Here is a 19,960-nt window from a genome sequence, read left to right as displayed (position 1 = left end):
ATTATGTGACAACACATATAGTGTCATGTTATGTATGGTTCCAGACTTCATGGCTTCTCTTAAGTTTCCCAGTTGGAACAAGTGTCTTTGGGCCTGAAGAAGAAAATCACGTCTTGTGTAAGTGATGGTTAAGACTGTGATAAAGTTATGTGAATGGGATTCTCTTTTGCACGCATTCAGGTAGAAATACTCTTTGCCAATCCTTCCACAGGCTGCAATGCTTGACTGTAAGGGTGGAAGCTCTAGAGTCTGAGCCCACTGTAACTGAAGTTGCCTTGCTCCAGAGTTCTTTTGTATTCCTCTGCATTGTGTTTTGTTGTTAACTGGAAGAATTAATGCTGGACCTCCAGTCACCTACATTATAATTAAGGAGTGTTTGAGTATTAATAGACTCTGATTCATGCAGTTAAAAAATATCCTACTGAACTGTCTTATTTTAAGAGAATAAAAGCCGCCCTTAAGCAATGGATGAGAAAAAGTCCTTGAGTCATTTCAACCTAACCACGTCTCACCTCTCACTGACCTACTCTAGAACTTGAGACAGGAGCCCTTTAATTAGACAAAATGGTCAGGAGGAATAAGGTCCCCTCCGGAGAGATAAATGATAATGTCCTAAGCATCTTAAGCATTTTGATAATCATTGTTCTTTTCTTCTGCAGTATCATCTCTGCAGCATTTCTTCTAAGCTCAAGATACAAACTCCTATGGAAAGTCTGTGGATGAACGGATAAAGAAGATGTGGTGTCTGTATACACACACACACACACACACACACACACACATATAATAGAATATTAACCAGCTTTAAAAAAGAAGGAAATCCTTGTATACACACACATACACACACACACACACACACACACACACATATAATAGAATATTAACCAGCTTTAAAAAAGAAGGAAATCCTTGTATACACACACACACACACACACACACACATACACACACACACACACACACAGGAATATTAATTAGCTTTAAAAAATAAGAAAATCCCACCATTTGCTTCAACAAAGATGATCCTGGAGTGTGTTATGCTAAATGACAGAGGCCAGACAAAGAAAGACAAATACTGTGTATGTGAAATCTAAGAAAACCTAAAACCAAAACCCAAAAAGTCACATTCATAGAAACAAAGTAGAAGGGTGGTTGCCAGGGTTAAGGGGAATGGGGGAAATGAAATGAGGTGATATGGGTCGAAGGGTACAAACTTTTCATTATAAGTAAGTTCTGAGATCTGATGTATAGAATGGTGATTATAGTTAATAATGCTGTGCTTGAAATTTGCCAGAAGAGTAGATCATAAATGCTCTTGCCAAAAAAAGAGTAAAAGATTGCTACTTGAGGCAATGGATGTATTAATTGACAATATAATTTTTCTACAATGTATACATATATTGAATCATCATACTGCACTTTAAATACATAATTTTTGTCAATTATATCACCATAAAAATAAAAATATTAAAAAGAAAGCCTGTGACAAGTTTTGCTACTTAATTTTGATGTGGTTGATCAAAAATCACAGACTTTCAGAACTGGCAGATACTTCAGAGCTGGCCCAATTTCATCATTTCACAGACAGCAAATCCAAGTCATCTTCCTAATGGACACTCACAGGCAAGAGAGACGCTCTGTGACCTGTTTATCACTGTACTTCCAGGGACTAGTATGGCAGCATCTAACACTTGGTAGAGCTCTGCAGATTTTTTTGTTATTGTTGATATACATACCAATTGCCGGGTAGAATAAAGTTCACACATCTAATTAGCTGTAGAATGTACATAAGACAACAAGCCTTCTGGGTGTCAGGCCTATTGTCTCCCTTGAAGCTAGTTAACATATTACAATTCATCCCAGTTTTCAGGGCAAGACTCACAAGTGTCCAAATTAACAGCTAAGAAGTGTCTTCAATCTTTTCCATATACCTAGAAGGAACTCTGGGTTAGAATTTGTGGGCTCCTTTCTCCACAATTCTTAGAAGTGAGAACTTCTGCATTTCTGTCAGAAAGGGGGCATGTCCTATCTCTTTCTCCACCTCTCTACTTGGTCTCAGGGATAGTGATGGTGGGGTTTTCATCATATCCCCCATAGCAAAGCACAATGCCACCTTGACTGGATGCTGGTGATGTGTTGGTTCCAGAGGTGAGACCCTGAGGGTCTGCCAGGGTAGCATGTCTACCCACCAGGAACGTGATATCTAGCTAAATCTTGAAATGACCAGTATCACATCAATGAAACAAAATCATATTTAGGGAAAGAGCTTCCATCCTTTTCTTAATTAGGGAATTACACAGTCTTTCCTGATGTCAACAGACCTCTGCCCCAAACTCGAATGAAGTCGGGGATCTGTCAGCAAGTTGAAGGAGTCAGGCACACTGTGTTGGTCATGGCCGCAATTGCTTACATCCCTCCTGCCCACTCCAGGATTGGTTTTGGAAGCCATCAGGTGATCTAAGCCTTCAGTGGAGGATGTGTGTGGGGTGTACAAGTTGCTCTCCTGCTGCTCTTTAAACCAGACTGACACAGCCAAGGATCACAAACATACCTATTAGACCACACAACCAAGGCTGAGTTCCTTGGGAGATTTTTCCAGCCTCTTAATGCCAGTATTCTTCCCTTATAAGATGAAGGTGTAAGCCACAGAGAAGATTTCTGCCCATGTACCCTCTTTACTGTTTTTGCTGTGGTCAGGGAAGGCTGCAGTGCCTGGAGGCTTGATTTGGAGCTTCCTATCTGGATCCTCAAGGGGAGCTCTGACACCACTGAGCTTCTGTCCTAAAGCCACAAGCAGTCTAATTCCAAAATCCTTGACCTCATGATTAAGCTTCTATTTGCTGGATACACTGACCAAAGCCAAAGGCACTTGTCACACACTCATGAAACCAACCCTGGTGGTGGCCCTATGATGATTTCCTGTTGGCCTCAGGCTAAAACGCAACCCTTATCATGGCTGAGAAGGCCTGTGAGCCCAGCCTGCTCCCAGCCTGCAAGCCACCTGTCACCACCTTTTCCTCCCCAGGCTCTACCAGCTGTCACTGTAGCACATCCTGACCCCCCACATTCCAGCCACACTCTCCACTCCCCCAGGATCTATGGTTTGCTCACCTTTTAGAAAACAGCTGAAACAGCTCTATTCTGGAGAGCCTTCTCCAGCACCCTGGCCCAAATGATCTGTTCTTCTTCTATCTCCCTCTGCACATCCTGGGTTGGATTCATCTTAGCACTTACTGTACCATACTGAGTTTTCTCTCACTGCACTGCACTCCCTGAAGGCAATCACCACAGTCAGCTTGGTCCTTGCTGTATCCCCACAAGGACACTGGTAATACAAATATGTTGGACAAAGGAAGGTATACCAGGAACGTAATGAAGCTGGCAGGTTCATTGGTTCATACGGGAGAGTTAATGGGCATGCAGTTTTTGTGCCATAAGTCAAACAACAAACACATCATCCACCTCAAAGGACAGGTGTGTCTTCACGCACATTGAAGGCATGGGTATTATGGAGGAGAAGTCAGATTACCTGATGGTTTTGATCATGCTGAGGCCCATTTCAACGCAGCAGTGGGCGTGGTCCTGGCGGGGCTCAGGAAGCCCTGAAACACAGTAGTAACAGTCCCCCAGGATTTTAATGCGAAGGCAGTGATGCTCCTGGAAGGAACAGGGCGGAGAGGACAGGACTGAGTCAGCAGACTGGTAAGTGCTTCCGAAAGGCTTGGGAAGGCAGGCAGTGGGGTCAGGCGGTCTTCACCCTGGGCATGGGGGAACACCTACCTTTGAAATACACTTCCGTCATCTTCCTAAGAGATTGGCGGGTATCCTAAATAAGAGTTTGAAGGGCTCAGAGGTAGAATGGAGTCACAGAAAAACACTGGAGTTTGAGCTCAACAAATACAGGGCTGTATCCCAGCTCTGCCACCTACTAGCCTTCTGATGAACACCTATCAGGTGGGCAGGCCTGGCCAAGAGTGGGCATTTAAAACACACGTTCAGTGTTCCCCTGTGAATCCTGCTCATCAGTGTCTTTTTTTCACAGGACAGATCTCTGAATTAATAGTTTTTAGCAGTCCTAGCTCAAGAATAAGCAATTAAAAGTACAAATCACCCAGGGATGCCTACTATTTCAACTCTGTTTTAGGCCCTTTCCCAACTAGCGTACTGACACCTTAAGAAGAGGGTCTGACTCTGTCTCACATATCATTTTATTCATGTGTGAGTTCATATGTTTATTCATTGAAAAAAAATGTCAATAGGGAACTATGATTAAATCAAGCATTGTCCCTGACACGAAATTTTTAATAATAACCCCTCTGATGCACCCTATATTAAACAGTGTTAACTGTCACAACAAGCCTATCAAGTAGGTACAATTTTTATCCTCGTTAAGGTAAGGGTAGTACCTTCAGTACCTCGTAGGTATGGAGGATGGCACAGATGTTTGACAGATTCGCAGTCTTGAGGACACGATTCTTACTGAGTCTCAAAGAACAACAAGCACCAGGGAAAAGGTGCATTTTCACGCTGGGTGGGAAGAGGTAGGATGATGCAGGTTTTCAAGGAAAGAGACCTTCAGGCAGCATAACGTAGGGGCTAAGAGCACTGGCTAAAGAGTCACACTGCACTGGATTAAATCCTACATCCCTACAGCTAACTTAACTTCTGAACCTCTGTTGCCTCATTGGTAAAATGGTAAAAGAATGGGACCTCGTCTTTGACTGTGAGGATAGTAAGAGGAGGTGTATGGAGGCTTAATATGGGGTCCAGCAGACAGGGGACTACATCAGTGTTGCCTGTCTCTGTGATGAAGAGTGGGGCTCTTGACCCAGTTTTCTCATATTTGTCTGTGATCGTGGGCAGATGACTTTCTCTTTTGGCTTCCTTGGTTACATGGGTGGAACCGAATGACCTCTGAGATGCATCCCAGATCTGAAGTCCTAAAAGCTTACGGGGTTTGTGAGTGCAAGGTTCTCCTTGGGGGAGCAGGATCCAAGGACAGAGGAGAGGAGGTATGCACAGAGACAGAAGCAGCATAGTGGACACCTTGTCCTGCCAACCTACATAGCACCATGATGGTTTCCTGATCAGATCAGGGGATTCAGTCATTGTGTTTGGGTAACAAATGAATGAAATCATTCTCACAATACAAAACACAAATATCAGACAGAGAAAAGAGAAAGAGAACTGGCACAAGTGCTTTCCCGCCTGGCTCAGATTGGCAGGATGTTGCCAACCTTCCCAAATGGGCTCAGATGCAGTCTTCAGAACTCTGATGGCATGCACAGCTGTCCCAAGGTTATTTTTGGGAGCTTGTGGTTCCTGTCTTTTGGCTGCTTTGTTGCAGCTAATTTTGCAAGAGACCTTCTGATGGGGGCTCTGATTAATAAGGGAGGCTCCAGACCTTCAGCTGTGTCTCCTAAGACCCCTAGTATATGGCTGGAACAGAGCCAGAGAGTACTTGGCCTACAGTTCCTGGCATTTTCCAGATCTGTGGCATGTATGGGACAATTATAAAAACAAAGCAAAATAAGAAGGCCCAAGGGACTGCTATAAAGTTCAATTTTGTATTTTGCCAAAGAGAAGTATGAAAAATCCATCAACAAACAAAAAAACCCCAAGTACCATCCACTATCCCCATGACTTTATGAAAGAAAGGGCATTTTTTTTTAAGAAAGAGCATTTTTAACACCTAAAAAGTAAAAAAGACATTCTTAAAAGAACGTGTTTGGAACTAAATAAAATTATCATAAAAACTCAGTATATTACAGATAAGTATGTGTATATTTTATCTCATGGCCACAAGTTGAACTTCCTGATATTTGATTATTAAAGAGCATTTGAGAACCATGGATAAAATAAGTCAGATTGAGATTTTGCTGAGAACACTGAGGCTGAGAGACTCAGTAGGTGCATTCAGTCAAGCACGCTCTTTGGGGGCAGAAACCACTCTGAGTGACTCAAGCTAATGGTAGTCTGGAGCGCTGAGGGCTGGCGCTGGGGAGGGGGGAGGGAAAGGGTAGAGAGGAAATGCGTTAGTTTAAGAATCCAACATCTGGATTCTGGTCACATTTACCAGCTGTGTGACCTTGGCTGAATCACTGACATCACTGAGATGTGAGTTTCAATTGCCCGTGTAGGAAATGTGTCAAAGTAACCCACCGTGTTCTTAATACATAGTAAAGTAAGCATGACCATCGGTTAGCAATGGTAGCCATGACCACAAACACCTGGAAACAGCCATCCCAATGTCCAGTGATCTTTCTTCTTTTGAGTCTTGTCATAATAGCCCTGAACAAAGAGGACAGGTAGGATTTACACCTGTCTTTATATATGAAGATTTTCATATGAACGATAGGAAATAATGTGAAAAATTTCCTGTGCTACAGATAAGCTGGCTAAAAGTAGTGATACGGCAAGATTTTATTCTTTTTTGTGGCTCAGTTATACACACACACACACACACACACACACACACACATATCTTCTTTATCCACTCATCAGTTGATGGATACTTAGGCTGTTTCCATAATTTGGCTGTTGTAAATAATGCCGCTATAAACATTGGGATACACGTATCCTTTTGAATTAGTATTTTTGCTGGATTTTGGGGTAATTCTATTTTTAACTTTTTGAGGAAACTCCATACTGTTTTCTAGAGTGGCTGTGCCAGTCTGCATTCCTACCAACAGTGCATGAGGGTTCCCCTTTCTCCACATGCTCATCACCATCTGTTGTTACTTGTGTTGTTGATTTTAGCCATTCATACAAGTGTGAGATGATAGCTCATTGTAGTTTTGATTTGCATTTTCCTGATGATGAGTGATGTTGAGCATCTTTTCATGTGTCTGTTGGCCATCTGCATGTCTCCTTTGGAATAATGTCTATTCACATCTTCTGCCCATTTTTTAATTGGATTATTTATTTTTTTGAGTGTTGAGTTTTATAAGTCCTTTATATATTTTGGATACTAACCCTTTATCAGAGATGTCATTTACAAATATCTTCTTCCATTCTATAGGTTATCTTATGGTTTTGTTGATTTTTCCTCTGTTTTGCAGAAGGCTTTTCTTTTGATAACTGTTGAATGGATAAAGAAGAGGTGTCTCTCACACACACACACACACACACACACACACACACAGGAATATTACTCAGCCATAAAAAAGAATGAAATCTTGCGACTTGCACAACATGGATGGAACTAGAGAGTGTAATTCTAAGCAAAATAAGTCAGAGAAAGACAAATACCATATTACTTCATTCATGTGGAATTTAAGAAGCAAAACAAATAAGCAAAGGGGAAAAAGAGAGAGGAGAGAAATGAAGAAACAGACTCTTGATTGTAGAGAAGAAACTGATGGTTACCAGAGTGGGGGAGGAGGGTGGGGATAGTGCTGAAATAGGTGATGGGGATTAAGGAGTGCACTTGGGATGAGCACTGGGTGATGTATGGAGTTGCCGAATCACTGTATTGTATACCTGAAATTAATATCACACTGTATGTTAACTAACTGGAATTTAAATAAAAACTTAAAAAATGTGTTATGGGCTGCATGTGATATTCATCAACTCTTAATCAGTGATTTTCCATGAAAATAGATAGATATAAGAGCATTTTGGAAAAACTTAAGTAGGGAAAAGAAGTAATATTTATTGAGCATCTACTATGTGCCAGGAGATGTGTTAACTACATTCCATTTAGCTTGGTGAGTCTTCATGAGCACATTTCAAGTCACGTGCCATTTCACAGATGGCCTAATTAAGCGAAGGTCACAAAGCAAGTAAGAGACAGAGCTGGAACTCGCACCCATGTCTGTCTACCTTTGCCTAACTCCACGCTGTTTCTCCAGGAAACTGAAGACATGATGACAGAATCCAGAACAGTAGCTCTCCTGACAGAAATGTGTTTTGGGCAGAAATGGTGTAAAATGGTTTATCATCCTTCTGGAGGAGACACACGTAATGGGGTGAATGTGTCTGTGCCCAGCGTCCATTTTTCTTATAAACAAAGGTGAGGCTGGCAGCCTCTTTGAAAAACTTTGAGCTCAACACAAATGGTGTGTGCGTGTATATGTGTGCGTGTGTATAAAAATATATACACATGAAAGACCTGTCTGATCTGTCAAGTTCTGTCAATTTGCAAGCACATTTTTCTGATCAGTTCCTATGAGCTGTTAGATGACTTGACAGTAATATCCAAGCAACTTCTTTTTACCAGAAACTGCTTTAGGAAGTTTATATTAAGGAAGCAGGTTGCTTTGAAAAAAGATACTGAAAAAGAAAAATAAAGTAGGGTGAGGGTCTTCTTGCAAATTTTATTGAGTGAGTCTTATTATAATCCTTTTCTTCCCATCTCGATGGCTGTGATATAGTATAATGATTTTGGAAGTTTATGAAATCATGTTGATCATAGATGATAGTGAAATAATAAGAGCACCAAATTATCAAAGACGGTTATACTGTTAAGGAGGGATAGGATTACAAGGATGTACACTTGCTGCATTTTCTATACTTCTGATGTTTGAATTTTACATAATGAGTAAGTATGGCTTTAGTAATCAGAAAAAAGTCAATAAAAAGTAAAAGGCTGTGGGACACCAGTTGAGCATCTGCCTTCTGCTCAGGTCATGATTCCATGACCAGTCTGGGATCTGGCTCCTTGCTCAGCAGGGAGCCTGCTTCTCCCTCTGCCCTCCCCCACTTTTGCTCTCTCTTGCTCTCTCTCTGACAAATAAATAAAATAAAATCTTTTAAAAAAATGAAAGATTCTCAGAACAAAAACATGTATTTCTTAAAAAGCTGTATTAGAAACCATAACAATTTTATGAGTCTATTTAATTGTAATTACACAAGTGACATGAATATATTGTCCTAGTAGATAAATCCTCCTGGGCAGTCCCTCCTCCTCAGACACAAGGCCACCTGGAAGCCTGGCTCCCTTCCCCACCTCAGCGGCTGCTTTGCATCCGAATGTACCTTACGTGTTTATATATATGTACTATTTTTCATGCGCAGAAACTATACTCTAAACTCTATATTACATATGTTATATAACATAAACATATAAACGTATTATATGCTTATAGATCTGAGACATGCTTTTTTCAGGCAAAACAGGTCTTGAAATTCTATGTCAGTACAAAAATGGCTAGCTCATTCTTTTTAATCTGTTTATTCACTTTCCATAGTGCTGGATTTATTTATTCCTGCAATAATTTAGGTTGCTTCCAGTTTGTCAGCAATTTAAAATAAGGTTTAAGATGCAATCGTGTCAACTGTGTAACCATAAATATGTTCTTTGTTTTACAATTTTAAAACCTTTATAATAGTATGCAAATTCTTCATTCCTGATTCCGGTGGGTGAGGGGTAGGCAGAGATTATTAAAAAAAAAAAAAAGATCAAAGACAGAAAGCTACAAAATTTGCCAAGGGCACTATTAAGGGTCAAAAAACAAAAACAGGGGCGCCTGGGAGGTTCAGTTGGTTAAGCATCTGCCTTAGACTCAGGTCATGATCCCGGGGTCCTGGGATTGAATCCCGCATCTGTCCACTTGCTCAACGGGGAATCTGTGTCTCTCTCTCCCTCTCCCTCTCCCCTACTCATGCGCTCTCTCTCTATCTCAAATAAATAAATAAAATCTTAAAAAAAGAAAAAGAAAACAAACAAACAACAGCTCTATTCTGAGCAGCCTGAACCACAAGGGCTCTCAGGAGTTCAATCAAACTAAAAGGAATTTTTAGAGGAAGCTTTGAAGTTTCCTGCATTTCAATAATGCAGTAGAGAAACAGGTACAGTGTGTGAAATTCACATGCAAGATGAATTCTCTCTGATATGCAACGTAAACAAAATCTACAGTGAAAAATCATGGTGAGGCAGAGAGAGAATCTTTATAAAGCCACAGAATTTTGATGCTAAAAAAATGCAAAAAGGGCCCACTCTAAAACCCTTTTATACAGAAGCAGAGTTTAACACTGTTGGTTAAGTGGTCCACCGTTGGGGGCAAAAAACCCCTGAAAGTAGGTTTCCTCATTCCCAGGTGAGTGGAATTGTTCTCATTGGTAGCGTTTGTCAAACTCTTCCAGGGAGGTCCCTTAGAGTAGTAGATACTGATGCACCCAGGGTGGGGGTCAGAGCTACGGAGCACTAACAGGTACTGAGTACTTATTTGGAGACAGACTCTATCTAGGTTAAGAGACATTTCATGTGTTTTGTTTTGTCTTTTCCCCCTCCTCATTTATCCTCTGTTGCAATTCTGATAGAAAATGCAGACACATAGAGAGATTTGCACAGGTACAACATTCAAGTCCAGCCCATACCTGAAGTCCCATGAGTCTAACCCTTCAAGCACCCACAAGGGTAGCAACACATCTGCCAATGTCCTCTGTTCTGTCTCCTGAAATGCCTGTGGCATTGCTGGGGGTCACGAGGGAGCACTTCTGGCACTTGTGGGTGGCCCAATCAGTTAACTGTCTGACTTTTGCACAGGTCATGATCCCAGAGTCCTGGAATCGAGCCCTGAGTTGGGCTCCCTGATCAGCGGGGAGCCTGCTTCTCCCTCTCCCTCTCCTCCTGTGCTCTTGATCTCTCTCAAATGAATGAATAAAATCTTAAAAAAAAAAATCAAACACCTGGCCCAGTTGTCCAGAATCACAGATATACCCACCTACCAGTGGTTCTAGGAAGATTACTTCTTTGAGCCTCAGTCACTCATTCTGAAAAATGGGAACAATAAGTTCCGTCGGTCTATTGTGAGAACTGAATTGAGGTTCCAGGACAAAGACCCATAACAGTAAGTAGCATACACCAGGCAGTTGATGAACATTTAATAGTCTTATTAAATTAATAATAATTTTACTTCATCATGGATCTGTACTTAATTTGTTTTTTTTTTTTCCTCCAAAAAGTTTATCTTAAAATTTCAGTAAGACTCATCCCAGAAGATGGATGATAGCCTCTTGCACCCCCTGGGGACCAATAGGCTGTGTACCCTGTCTCCCTCCTCCCCCCACATCGTGTGTAAGGTGACCAGGGAGAAGGCTCAGTTACAGGGATTACTGGACAAAGTTCACATCCCTTAAAAGTTGCACCATGCCCTCCAAATGTACTTCTGCTTCCTCTCCAAGCTCCTTTTGCACTACAGTTTCCTTGCCCTTGAAGTTCTAGTAATCTTTAGCTTCTTTTTTTTTTTCTTAAGATTTTATTTATTTTTTTAGAGAGAGAGAGCACAGGTGTGTGTGCAAAGGCAGGGAGAGAAGGAAGGGCAGACTCCCGGCTAAGCAGGGAGCCCGATGCAAGGCTCCATCCCAGGACCCTGAGATCATGACCTGAGCCGAAGGCAGAAACTTAACTGACTGAGCCACCCAGGAGCCCCAATCTTTAGCTTCTTAGAGCTCCTCAAACAAGCAGCATGTTCTTGAATTTTCACACTTGCCTATGTGTACACCACAGCTCATCCTAGAAGGTATTTCTGTTTGTTCTCTTTGGTCTAATCTGATACCAGGAAAGCTTCTGCTCTTCCTTAAGACCCAGCCTGCACACAGCAACTTCTCTGGGTGCTACCAAATCACCACTGTGCTCCGCCCCCACCCCCACTATCCAAGCACTGGCTGCTCCTTCCTTCCTCCCCCAGGACTTCTGCACCTGTTATTGCCTGAACATTGTGCCCTGCAGTTCCTATGGATCTGCTCTCCCTTTACCAGACATGAGCTTCCTGAGGTCCAGGATGGGTTTTGTCTTGCCAGAGTCTTGCACGGTACCTAGCAATAAATGTTAGTTGAACAACCTGGGTTAGATTTTACTTAGCAACCCTGTCCCGGGGTCAGTGGAGTTTATCATGACACTAAAAATTGACCCTGATCACATCTGTTGGTTCTCACTGGAGGACCATTTTTGGTCATCTGAGGTCTTTGAGTGGAAATAGTCAGAACCATAATATGAAGTAGAATAACTATTGTAACTGGCACCAAGACCCCAGAGGTAAAACAGTAAAGGAAATGGGATACGTTCTTCCCCACCTCCAAATTCCCAGTCCTTCTGGTAAACTCAACCCTTCTCCTTAGGAGGTGGCAGGGGGGAGTAGGGAGGGGGCTTGGTTTTCCCCTCCTCCTCTGCCAGGTCAAGCCTCTTATTTATAGCTGTCCAGTAGCTACAGGTTACAAGGCGGGTTCCTTGGCAGGTCCTTGGCCATCTCCCTAACTTCATCTCCATCCCTCCCTACCTTCACCTGCTCCTCTCACAAAGCTGAATCCCTTCTGGTTTCCCCACACATACAAGGTAGCATCTTTATTTTCACTCTCCCTTGGTATAAAATGACCTTCTCTGCTAGGGGTGCCTGGGTGGTACAGTTGGTTAAGCATCCAATTCTTGGTTTCAGCTCAGGTTGTGATCTCATGGTTCTGGGATCGAGCCCTATGTCAGGCTCTGCGCTTAGCCTGGAGTCTGCTTGAGATTCTCTCCCTCTGCTCCTCCTGCTCATGCTCTCAAATAAATAAAGAGATCTTAAAAAAAAAATGACTGTCCCTGTCTTCTTCACTTTGCTAATTGGTGTATAATTTATAAATAATAAATTTTTTATAAGTAATAAATATTTATAATTTATAAATAATAACTGTTGATTTTGATGAAGTGTACAGTCCTGCTCACTTGTGGAGAGCAACATCACTCCCCAACCCACTGCACCCAAGCTTCTGTGCAATCAATCTGCTCCATCCACCTCCAATGCATGGCCACCATTTGTCTCTTTTTTGCCTTTATAATTTTGCCTTTTCTAGAATGTCTTATAAATGAAATCATAAAGTATCTAGGCTTTTTGGTCTGTCTTCTTTCACCTGGCATATTGCTTTGGAGATTCCCTGATATTGCTGCGTGTCTCAGTTGTTTACTCCTTTTTGTTGCTGAATACTATTCCATTGTATTCGTTTTCCCATTTTTGAGACTCAGTCTAAGAATCACTTTATCTGGAAAGTCTTCTTTGATGCAAGGGTTATTGCAGAGTCTACCTTCCTACAACATCCCAGATTTAACCCTCATCATACACACAACAGATTGTGCATTGATCATTTATTGATGTGTCTCTGGCTAGACTTAATTCCAGGAAGGACAAAGTGTGTTTTTGTTATTCTTACACTCACGACACATAGCACAGTGCACAGCACTGAGCAGGTACTCAGATGCAAATCTGAATGGCTCTCCTTGGAGGCAGGCAGCCTTAAATTCGGACATTTGGATGCTCTGAACAATGAACTTCCACTTGATGTTGTTGCACAGGATTCTCTCAAGAGCCTGGTGAAGTTGGCACTGATAGAAACACACTTTACAAAGAAGGAAATTAAGGCATGCCTGTTTGGACCTAAAGCCCACTCTGAAACACAGTGTGACAATGATGTTCTTCTGCAACTTGCATGCTTAAGGACTAGGAATCTGCATTTTGAGAGCAAATGTCCATCTCCTTTAGCCCGTTATCTCGAGCCAGCTGAAAAGTAAAGATAGTGTCCTATCAGCTAAAAACAAAGCTGTTAGGTTAGGCCAAACAAAATGGTGGTCCAGTGGATTACTGGCTCTTAAGAACAGGCTAATTCGTTTCAGATGGCGGCAGTTGGCCGGGAAGCTGCAGGCAGCCATCACTGCCTGAACCAAACTGAGGCTGCAGCTGGGTGGCACCTGGCCACACGAAGGGGGACGTAATGGGGGGAGGGACCAGAAAACAGATAAGAAAGGTTTTGGCTTAAATATCACTCAACCAGCTATCACTCAATTGGGAAAATTAATCTGACAAACCTCCCCTCCGAGATCTGTAAATAACTAACATTGCTCCCTAGAAGGTGCGGAGCTTGGGGGTCCATGCCAGGGAAAAGGAAGCAGGACAGGAGATATTGGTGAGAAGCCCAAGTTCTCCTCTCCCTAATTTCACATGCAGTCCCTCACTCCCACAAAAGACTAGAAGGGAATTAAATTCAACTCACATGAGCCAGTCGATCAAATCTGGCAAAGAGCTCGTTGAGCATCCGGACTAGCTCCTGGGCAGACAAGGTCGTGGAGAGGTTGGTAAATCCTTTAACATCTGCGAAAAGAATACTAGACAACAGGGGAGGGATGGGGTGGGGAGGAAGCGTATTAATATTTTACTCCATCCTGGAAGACATCAACACCATCCAAGTAACTCAACCGTGGTCTGAGATTCTAGCTCTCCCTGCCATGAGAGTCAGGAGGAATGTGTCAGTATTTAACAAATATCTCAGCAGACAGAGTCCACCCAGGGGTTCGGGAAGGACAAAGGGGCAAAGGAAAGCCCTTCTTCCTGCGCAGAACCATGGAGTGTGGGCAATGAAAACAACCCCAAAGGGAATTTTTCACTATGAACACATCAATGTGTTGTGGAAAGCAAAATGAAGCTTTATGAATTACCTATTTTCACAATGAACAACAATGCAGATCCCATGAGCACAGTGTGAAATTAAAACAGGGGAACAAAGAATTAAAAAAAAAAAATCTCATTCTCTCCAGCAAATGACATACCTAAAATTGCAGGCAAATAGAAGGTGGCATTTTTCAAAAATTATGAGACTAGGTAGCAGAGCTGGGAGACCTCAGGCAGAATAGTTCATGGCCTAAAACTCTCACATTGACTAAGGATTTAAGTGAGGTCAGGTCATAGCTCTGCATATGTTTGGCATAAGGGAAGGGGTTAGTGCTTGAAAGCCTTCTGAAAGCAAAGCACTGTATGAACACTGCTTTAGTTCGTCCACCCAGTGAATATGTGAGGATGCCACTCCACCATGAAGATGAGCAAACTGCGGCTTGGAGAGGCAAGGAGACTTGCCTAATAGTCCCCACATAGCACATGGCAGAGTTGGGGTTGTCCACTTAAACTGTAGGGCATGCTCCATCCCACCTCACTGCACCAGCTCAGGGACCCAGGCAAGAGTGGAGGCCCCGCTGTGTAGAGCAAAAGGAAGCCTCGTGCCCTGTTGGTATGAATGCAAACTGGTGCAGCCACTGTGAAACACAGTATGGAATCCCCCCAAAATTAAATGATCCAGTAATTTCACAACTGGGTATTTATCTAAAGAACAGGAAATCATTAATTTGAAAAAAATATAGACCCTTATGTTTATTGCAGTATAATTTACAATAGCCAGATTATAGAAGTAGATCAAGTGTCCATCAATGAACAACTGGATAAAGAAGATGTGGTGTATATATGCAATAGGACATTATTCAGCCCTTAAAAAGAGTAAAATCTTGCCATTCACAATGACATGGTTGGAGCTGGAAAGTATAATGCTAAGTGAAATATGTCAGTTAGAGAAAGACCAATACTATATGATCTCATTCATATGTTGAATTTAAGAAACAAACAAAAAATGAGCGAAGGGGAAAAAGAGTGAGAGACAAACCAAGAAACAGACTCTTAACCCTAGAGAACAAACTGGTGGTCACCAGAAGGGAGGTGGGTGGGGAATGGGTGAAATAGGTGAAGGGGATTAAGAGTCCATTTACTGTGATGAGCACTGAGTCATGTATAGAATTGTTGAATCACTATATTGTATGCCTGAAACTAATATAACACTGTGTGTTAACTATATTGGAATTAAAATAAAAAAAGAACATAAAAAACAGCAGAGGTACTTTTCATGTTGTATCATCTTTGAAGTTAGGATACCATCTTAGCAGTGTGCTAATTTTTTGTTTTTATTTTTCTTAGTGTTGCATAAAATAATGGTGAGTCTTACAATCAATGTAACTTAGTTTTAATGGGATAGGTTAACTAGCCAGAAGACATTGTAGAATGTATGTTGACTTACACTGGTTACCAACCTCAGTATTCGGTGGTTCTTAAATTTATCTCCATTACAAACCCTTTTAAGAATTTGATAGAGGCTATGAATTCTCTCAAAAATGCACAAGTATTCACAATTTTACACTTCATTTCAAGGAATTTGCACCTTCCCCGAAACCCATTTATGGACTGATTAGGAATCATCCGGCCCTGATTTAAAAAAAAACAGCAACGACAACTATTGCTTGAATTAATTATGTAATGCCTCCATTATTTTAGCAAATATTTGCACATCTACCATGTGTATAGCTACACATTGCACTAGGAAGTTTGATTAAATGATTTAAAAAGATGCAGTGTGTGTCCTCAAGATGCTCACAGTGTAGGGACTGAGTTTGGCCAGACAAGGATAAAGCCAGAAACAACACAGGAGATGAATACAGCATCCCCTCCTTATCAGGGAATGGTGGCGTAGGGGAGGAGGATCCATTCTAACACTCCCAGGGGATTCCTGAACCTGCAGATAGTACTGAACTCTATAGAGACTGTTTTTTTCCCCCTATACATGCATATGATAGAGTTTAATCTCTAAGTTAGGCACAGCAAGAGATTAACAATAATAGTAATTAAATAGAACAATTGTAGCAATATACTGTAACAAAAGTTATGTGACTGTGGTCTCTCTCTGAAAACATCTGTACCCACTGTTCTTGTGTTGAGAGATGATAAAATGCCCACATAATCAGATGAAGTGAGAGGGGAATCACACTAGCCTTCTAGTGTGAGGCTACTGTTTACCTTCTGACATTGAGTCAGAGGAGGGTCATCTGCTTCTGGACTACTGTCAACTGTGGGAAACTGAAACCATGGATAACAGGGGGACAACTGTACTCTGACAGAAGGACACACTGGGGGATGACCAGTCACAGAGGATCAAGAATTTCCTGATGCAGCGAAGTCTCAGCTGAGTTTTGAAGGACCTATGTGACCAGACAGATGGGAAAGTGAGCAGGATGGGTGGTCTGAGCAGAGCAATCGGCACCTGTTAGGGTCTGGTAGAAGTGGGGCAAATGTACCACAGATCTGCAAGAATTCAAGGGTAGCTGGTCAGAGGGTAACACTGAGCAACAGGGTGGGGAAAAGAAGAAGGGAGAGAAAAAATGTGTGTGTTAGAGATGTGGGGTAGGGCAATGTTGGAAATGGGCTGGTAAGCCAGATTCAAGAATACAGACTTTGTCTGGAAAGCGATGGAAAGCCAGTGAAGGGGTGTAAGCATGGGCCTGATGCCTTTAGATTTCTAGTGTATACAGTTTCTTCTGGGCAAGTAAGTCCACAGTCACTGTCCTGTACAAGGTTCCGATAGCACAACATCTTCCCAGTACACAGGACAAAATGTATAAGAATTGAGTCCAGACAGCTCAGAGTTCAGAGCCCAGCTCACCAGTTATGAATAGCAGGACTTTGGGTAACCTTCTGAACTTCTCTAAGCCTTTGATTTGTGAGCCAGAGATAATTCTAGTACCTGCCTTGTTGGTGGATAACAAGTGCTTATTAGTACGGTTCCTGGCACAGTAGGTTTTCCGTAAGTGTGTTAGCTCTTTTTATTATTGCACAAAAATGTACTAGAATTGAATGATTGTATTTGAGAGAAAATGAGAGAAGAGAGGTATCAGAGGAGAAAGTATGACCAGTGATTAGATCATTTTTTACCTACAGCTGAAAGAATTCCTAACTGTTGACACAAATGGGAATAAGAGGAGCAACTGTATTTACAGAGTATCTACTGTGCACTGTCCTAAGGTTAATCCAAAGGATTAACCTGTTGGTTTCTCATAACAATCCATGAGGTAGGACCTACTGTGACCATCTCCATTTTACAGATAAGGACCCTGAGACCTGAGTAACTTGCCCATGGACACGAAAAGCTAGGATTTCAACCCGGCAGCCTGGCTTTGGAATCTGTACTTTATCACTCTGGTATGCTACATTTGAAGTAAGGATGGTCTTTGCCATGGCAGGTAGAAGTAGAAGGGCCCATAGGTCATCTAGTCCAACCCACTCAATAGATCCATTCACCCAAAACTATTAATATCTGTCTATTCTAAGAACAGTCCATTGATTCATTCAGTGGCTAATTAGTGGAATGCCTACTTGTGCAAGGTGGTGGAATGACGTTGGTGAGTAGATAGAACCATCACATCCCTTATGAGGCATGCAACTTACTTAAAGAAGAAATGGATTTGCAGAGACCAAAGGTCAAAAGAGTTTCAGATATGCTTAGTGATCCAATATCATCAAATTTCTTGTGGTCTCCTGAACACACAGTACTTCATGCAATGGTGTCTGAACAAGTGGTGAGTTCCAGGTCTGATCTCTTGACTCTAGGTATGAACTTGGAACTTCCCATGGTAATCATCTTAGAGTGTGTTCATTTTAGCATGTATTGAAGATACCATGTTAATTTTCAAATCTAATTTGCTTATATAAGTTTTTTACTTGGCTAAAAATAAGTGTTATTACCTAATAGACACTGCAAATAGAGAGACTTCAAGAAAGCTTTAGCATAGTTCTAAAGAATCGTTAGGAACATGGGTCCTGGGTAGATACTTCTTCCTAACTGTGTGCCCTTGGGAAGTTTATTTAATTACTCTCTGAGCTTCCATTTTCTTGATAATAAAGAAGAGATTACTGAAGCAACTCTGCATCATTACATACAAGTGGGTAACTTCTAAATCATAACATAGTCCTTGATAAGTGGAGGGTATGTTAGTCTTTGGGGAAATTTTTGGGAATCAGGGAGTGTTTAATAGATTGCCATGCAGACAGGTCTCTCCAGCCAACAGGTTCTCTGGACCCATTCAGTTTCATTTTGCTTGTACATGAAACTCTGGTCTACATAGCCAATATGGTGGCCTCACATGTGGACAGGGTTGGCTGGAAAGAACAGTCAGCCCAGAAAGCAGGTAGACTGAGTAAGCCTCTAAAATTTAGGGTTTTCTGATCCCTGATGAAGGTTCTACTGTCTAACTCTCTACTCTATCACTGAGAGAGGTAAAGACAAATCTGCCTCCTGAGTAGATCCAAACAATGTTCACCAGCAAATGTACCAACATACATGGTGTGGGCTGGGCAAGAGGAAGGGGAAGGGAGCTTTGGGAGGGACGCTAACATCCTCCAAATCCATGTTTCCCATCACTAGGAAAGACCACTGAGCTGGGGACTCTGTTCTCCTCTCATGTCTGGGTAGGGCCATGCAGTCATGGTCTCATCAATGGAATCTGAACAGAGGTGACATGTGTCATCTCTGGGCCAAGATGATGAAGAAGCAGGTGTGCCTTTTCTATACTTTTTCCTCCAGGAGCTGAATGCCAAAAACTCTGAGGCTTAGGCAAGGGCACAGATATAAAACTCAGGGACCTTTGTCCCTGAGTCACTAACCAACCAGGAGCATCAGAAGTGGGCTGTTGTGTGAAAAAATGTTATTGAGTTTAAATTGATGGAATTGAGAAGTGATTTGTTAGAGCAGACAGTATTACCCTGAATACTGTAAGTGCCTTAAATATATGGGAAAAAATAAGAGAAATAAATAGAATGGGGCTGGGGTGGGAGGGACCAGAAGCCCAAAAGGCTTCCAGTGAAACATCAAGTGGCCAAGTGGGTCTCCAGAGAGAATCTAGGGAAGTCTCAGATGCACAGAGCTGAAATCAACATGAGAATCCAAATTGTTTGTTTATTGCAAACAGTGCAGTTTTTGGATTAGGAATATGAGGCCCTAAAAGATGAAATGATGCAGCCAAAGTCTAGCAGGAGACGTGGCTCAGAGAATGTGCCTAACCCACGGGTCCCGGTCCCCGTACATGCCTCCTCATACCCTGCAGTGATACATGTACCCCTATATACACATCGTAGGAATTGTAACCCAGAGTCTGATGCTTACAGCAGACCATTTTTGGGGAAGGGTCACCAAACGACAAACAACAGAAACAACAGAGAAGAAAGAATGAAATCGGTGGGTTGCCCTGAAGAGACAGACACAGGATGGGAAATAATTAAAAATATGTTCTCTCCATGGCAGTTGGTGTGCTCTGGTGGCTTGAACAGGGCAGAGCGGCTGGTCTGGTTCTCATCTCTGGTCTTATTTTAGCAACTAACAGCCTTGCAGTGGGCTGGAGGGGCTC

The 19,960-nt window shown here is 42.1% G+C and overlaps 1 protein-coding gene across 3 annotated transcripts in view; it reads right to left on the bottom strand.

Annotated features, from left to right (window-relative positions):
- The window catches only part of ADCY8 (adenylate cyclase 8), a 215,718-nt gene that overhangs the window by 114,299 nt on the left and 81,459 nt on the right, over window positions 1–19,960 (bottom strand). For all 3 annotated transcript variants that reach the window (XM_032873521.1, XM_032873519.1, XM_032873520.1), the window contains exons 4-5: window positions 13,966–14,077; window positions 3,530–3,657 (exon numbers count right to left, since the gene is read on the bottom strand). In XM_032873521.1, coding sequence (XP_032729412.1) covers window positions 3,530–3,657; window positions 13,966–14,077 — 240 coding nt within the window. The remainder of the gene's footprint in view (window positions 1–3,529; window positions 3,658–13,965; window positions 14,078–19,960) is intronic.

The sequence above is a fragment of the Lontra canadensis genome, unplaced genomic scaffold (genome assembly GCF_010015895.1).
Source record: "Lontra canadensis isolate GAN:19392208 unplaced genomic scaffold, GSC_riverotter_1.0 scaffold49, whole genome shotgun sequence".
Lineage (NCBI taxonomy): Eukaryota > Metazoa > Chordata > Mammalia > Carnivora > Mustelidae > Lontra > Lontra canadensis.
The sequence above is the reverse complement of the archived record's forward strand: the minus strand, read 5'-3'. Positions and strand labels throughout refer to the sequence as shown.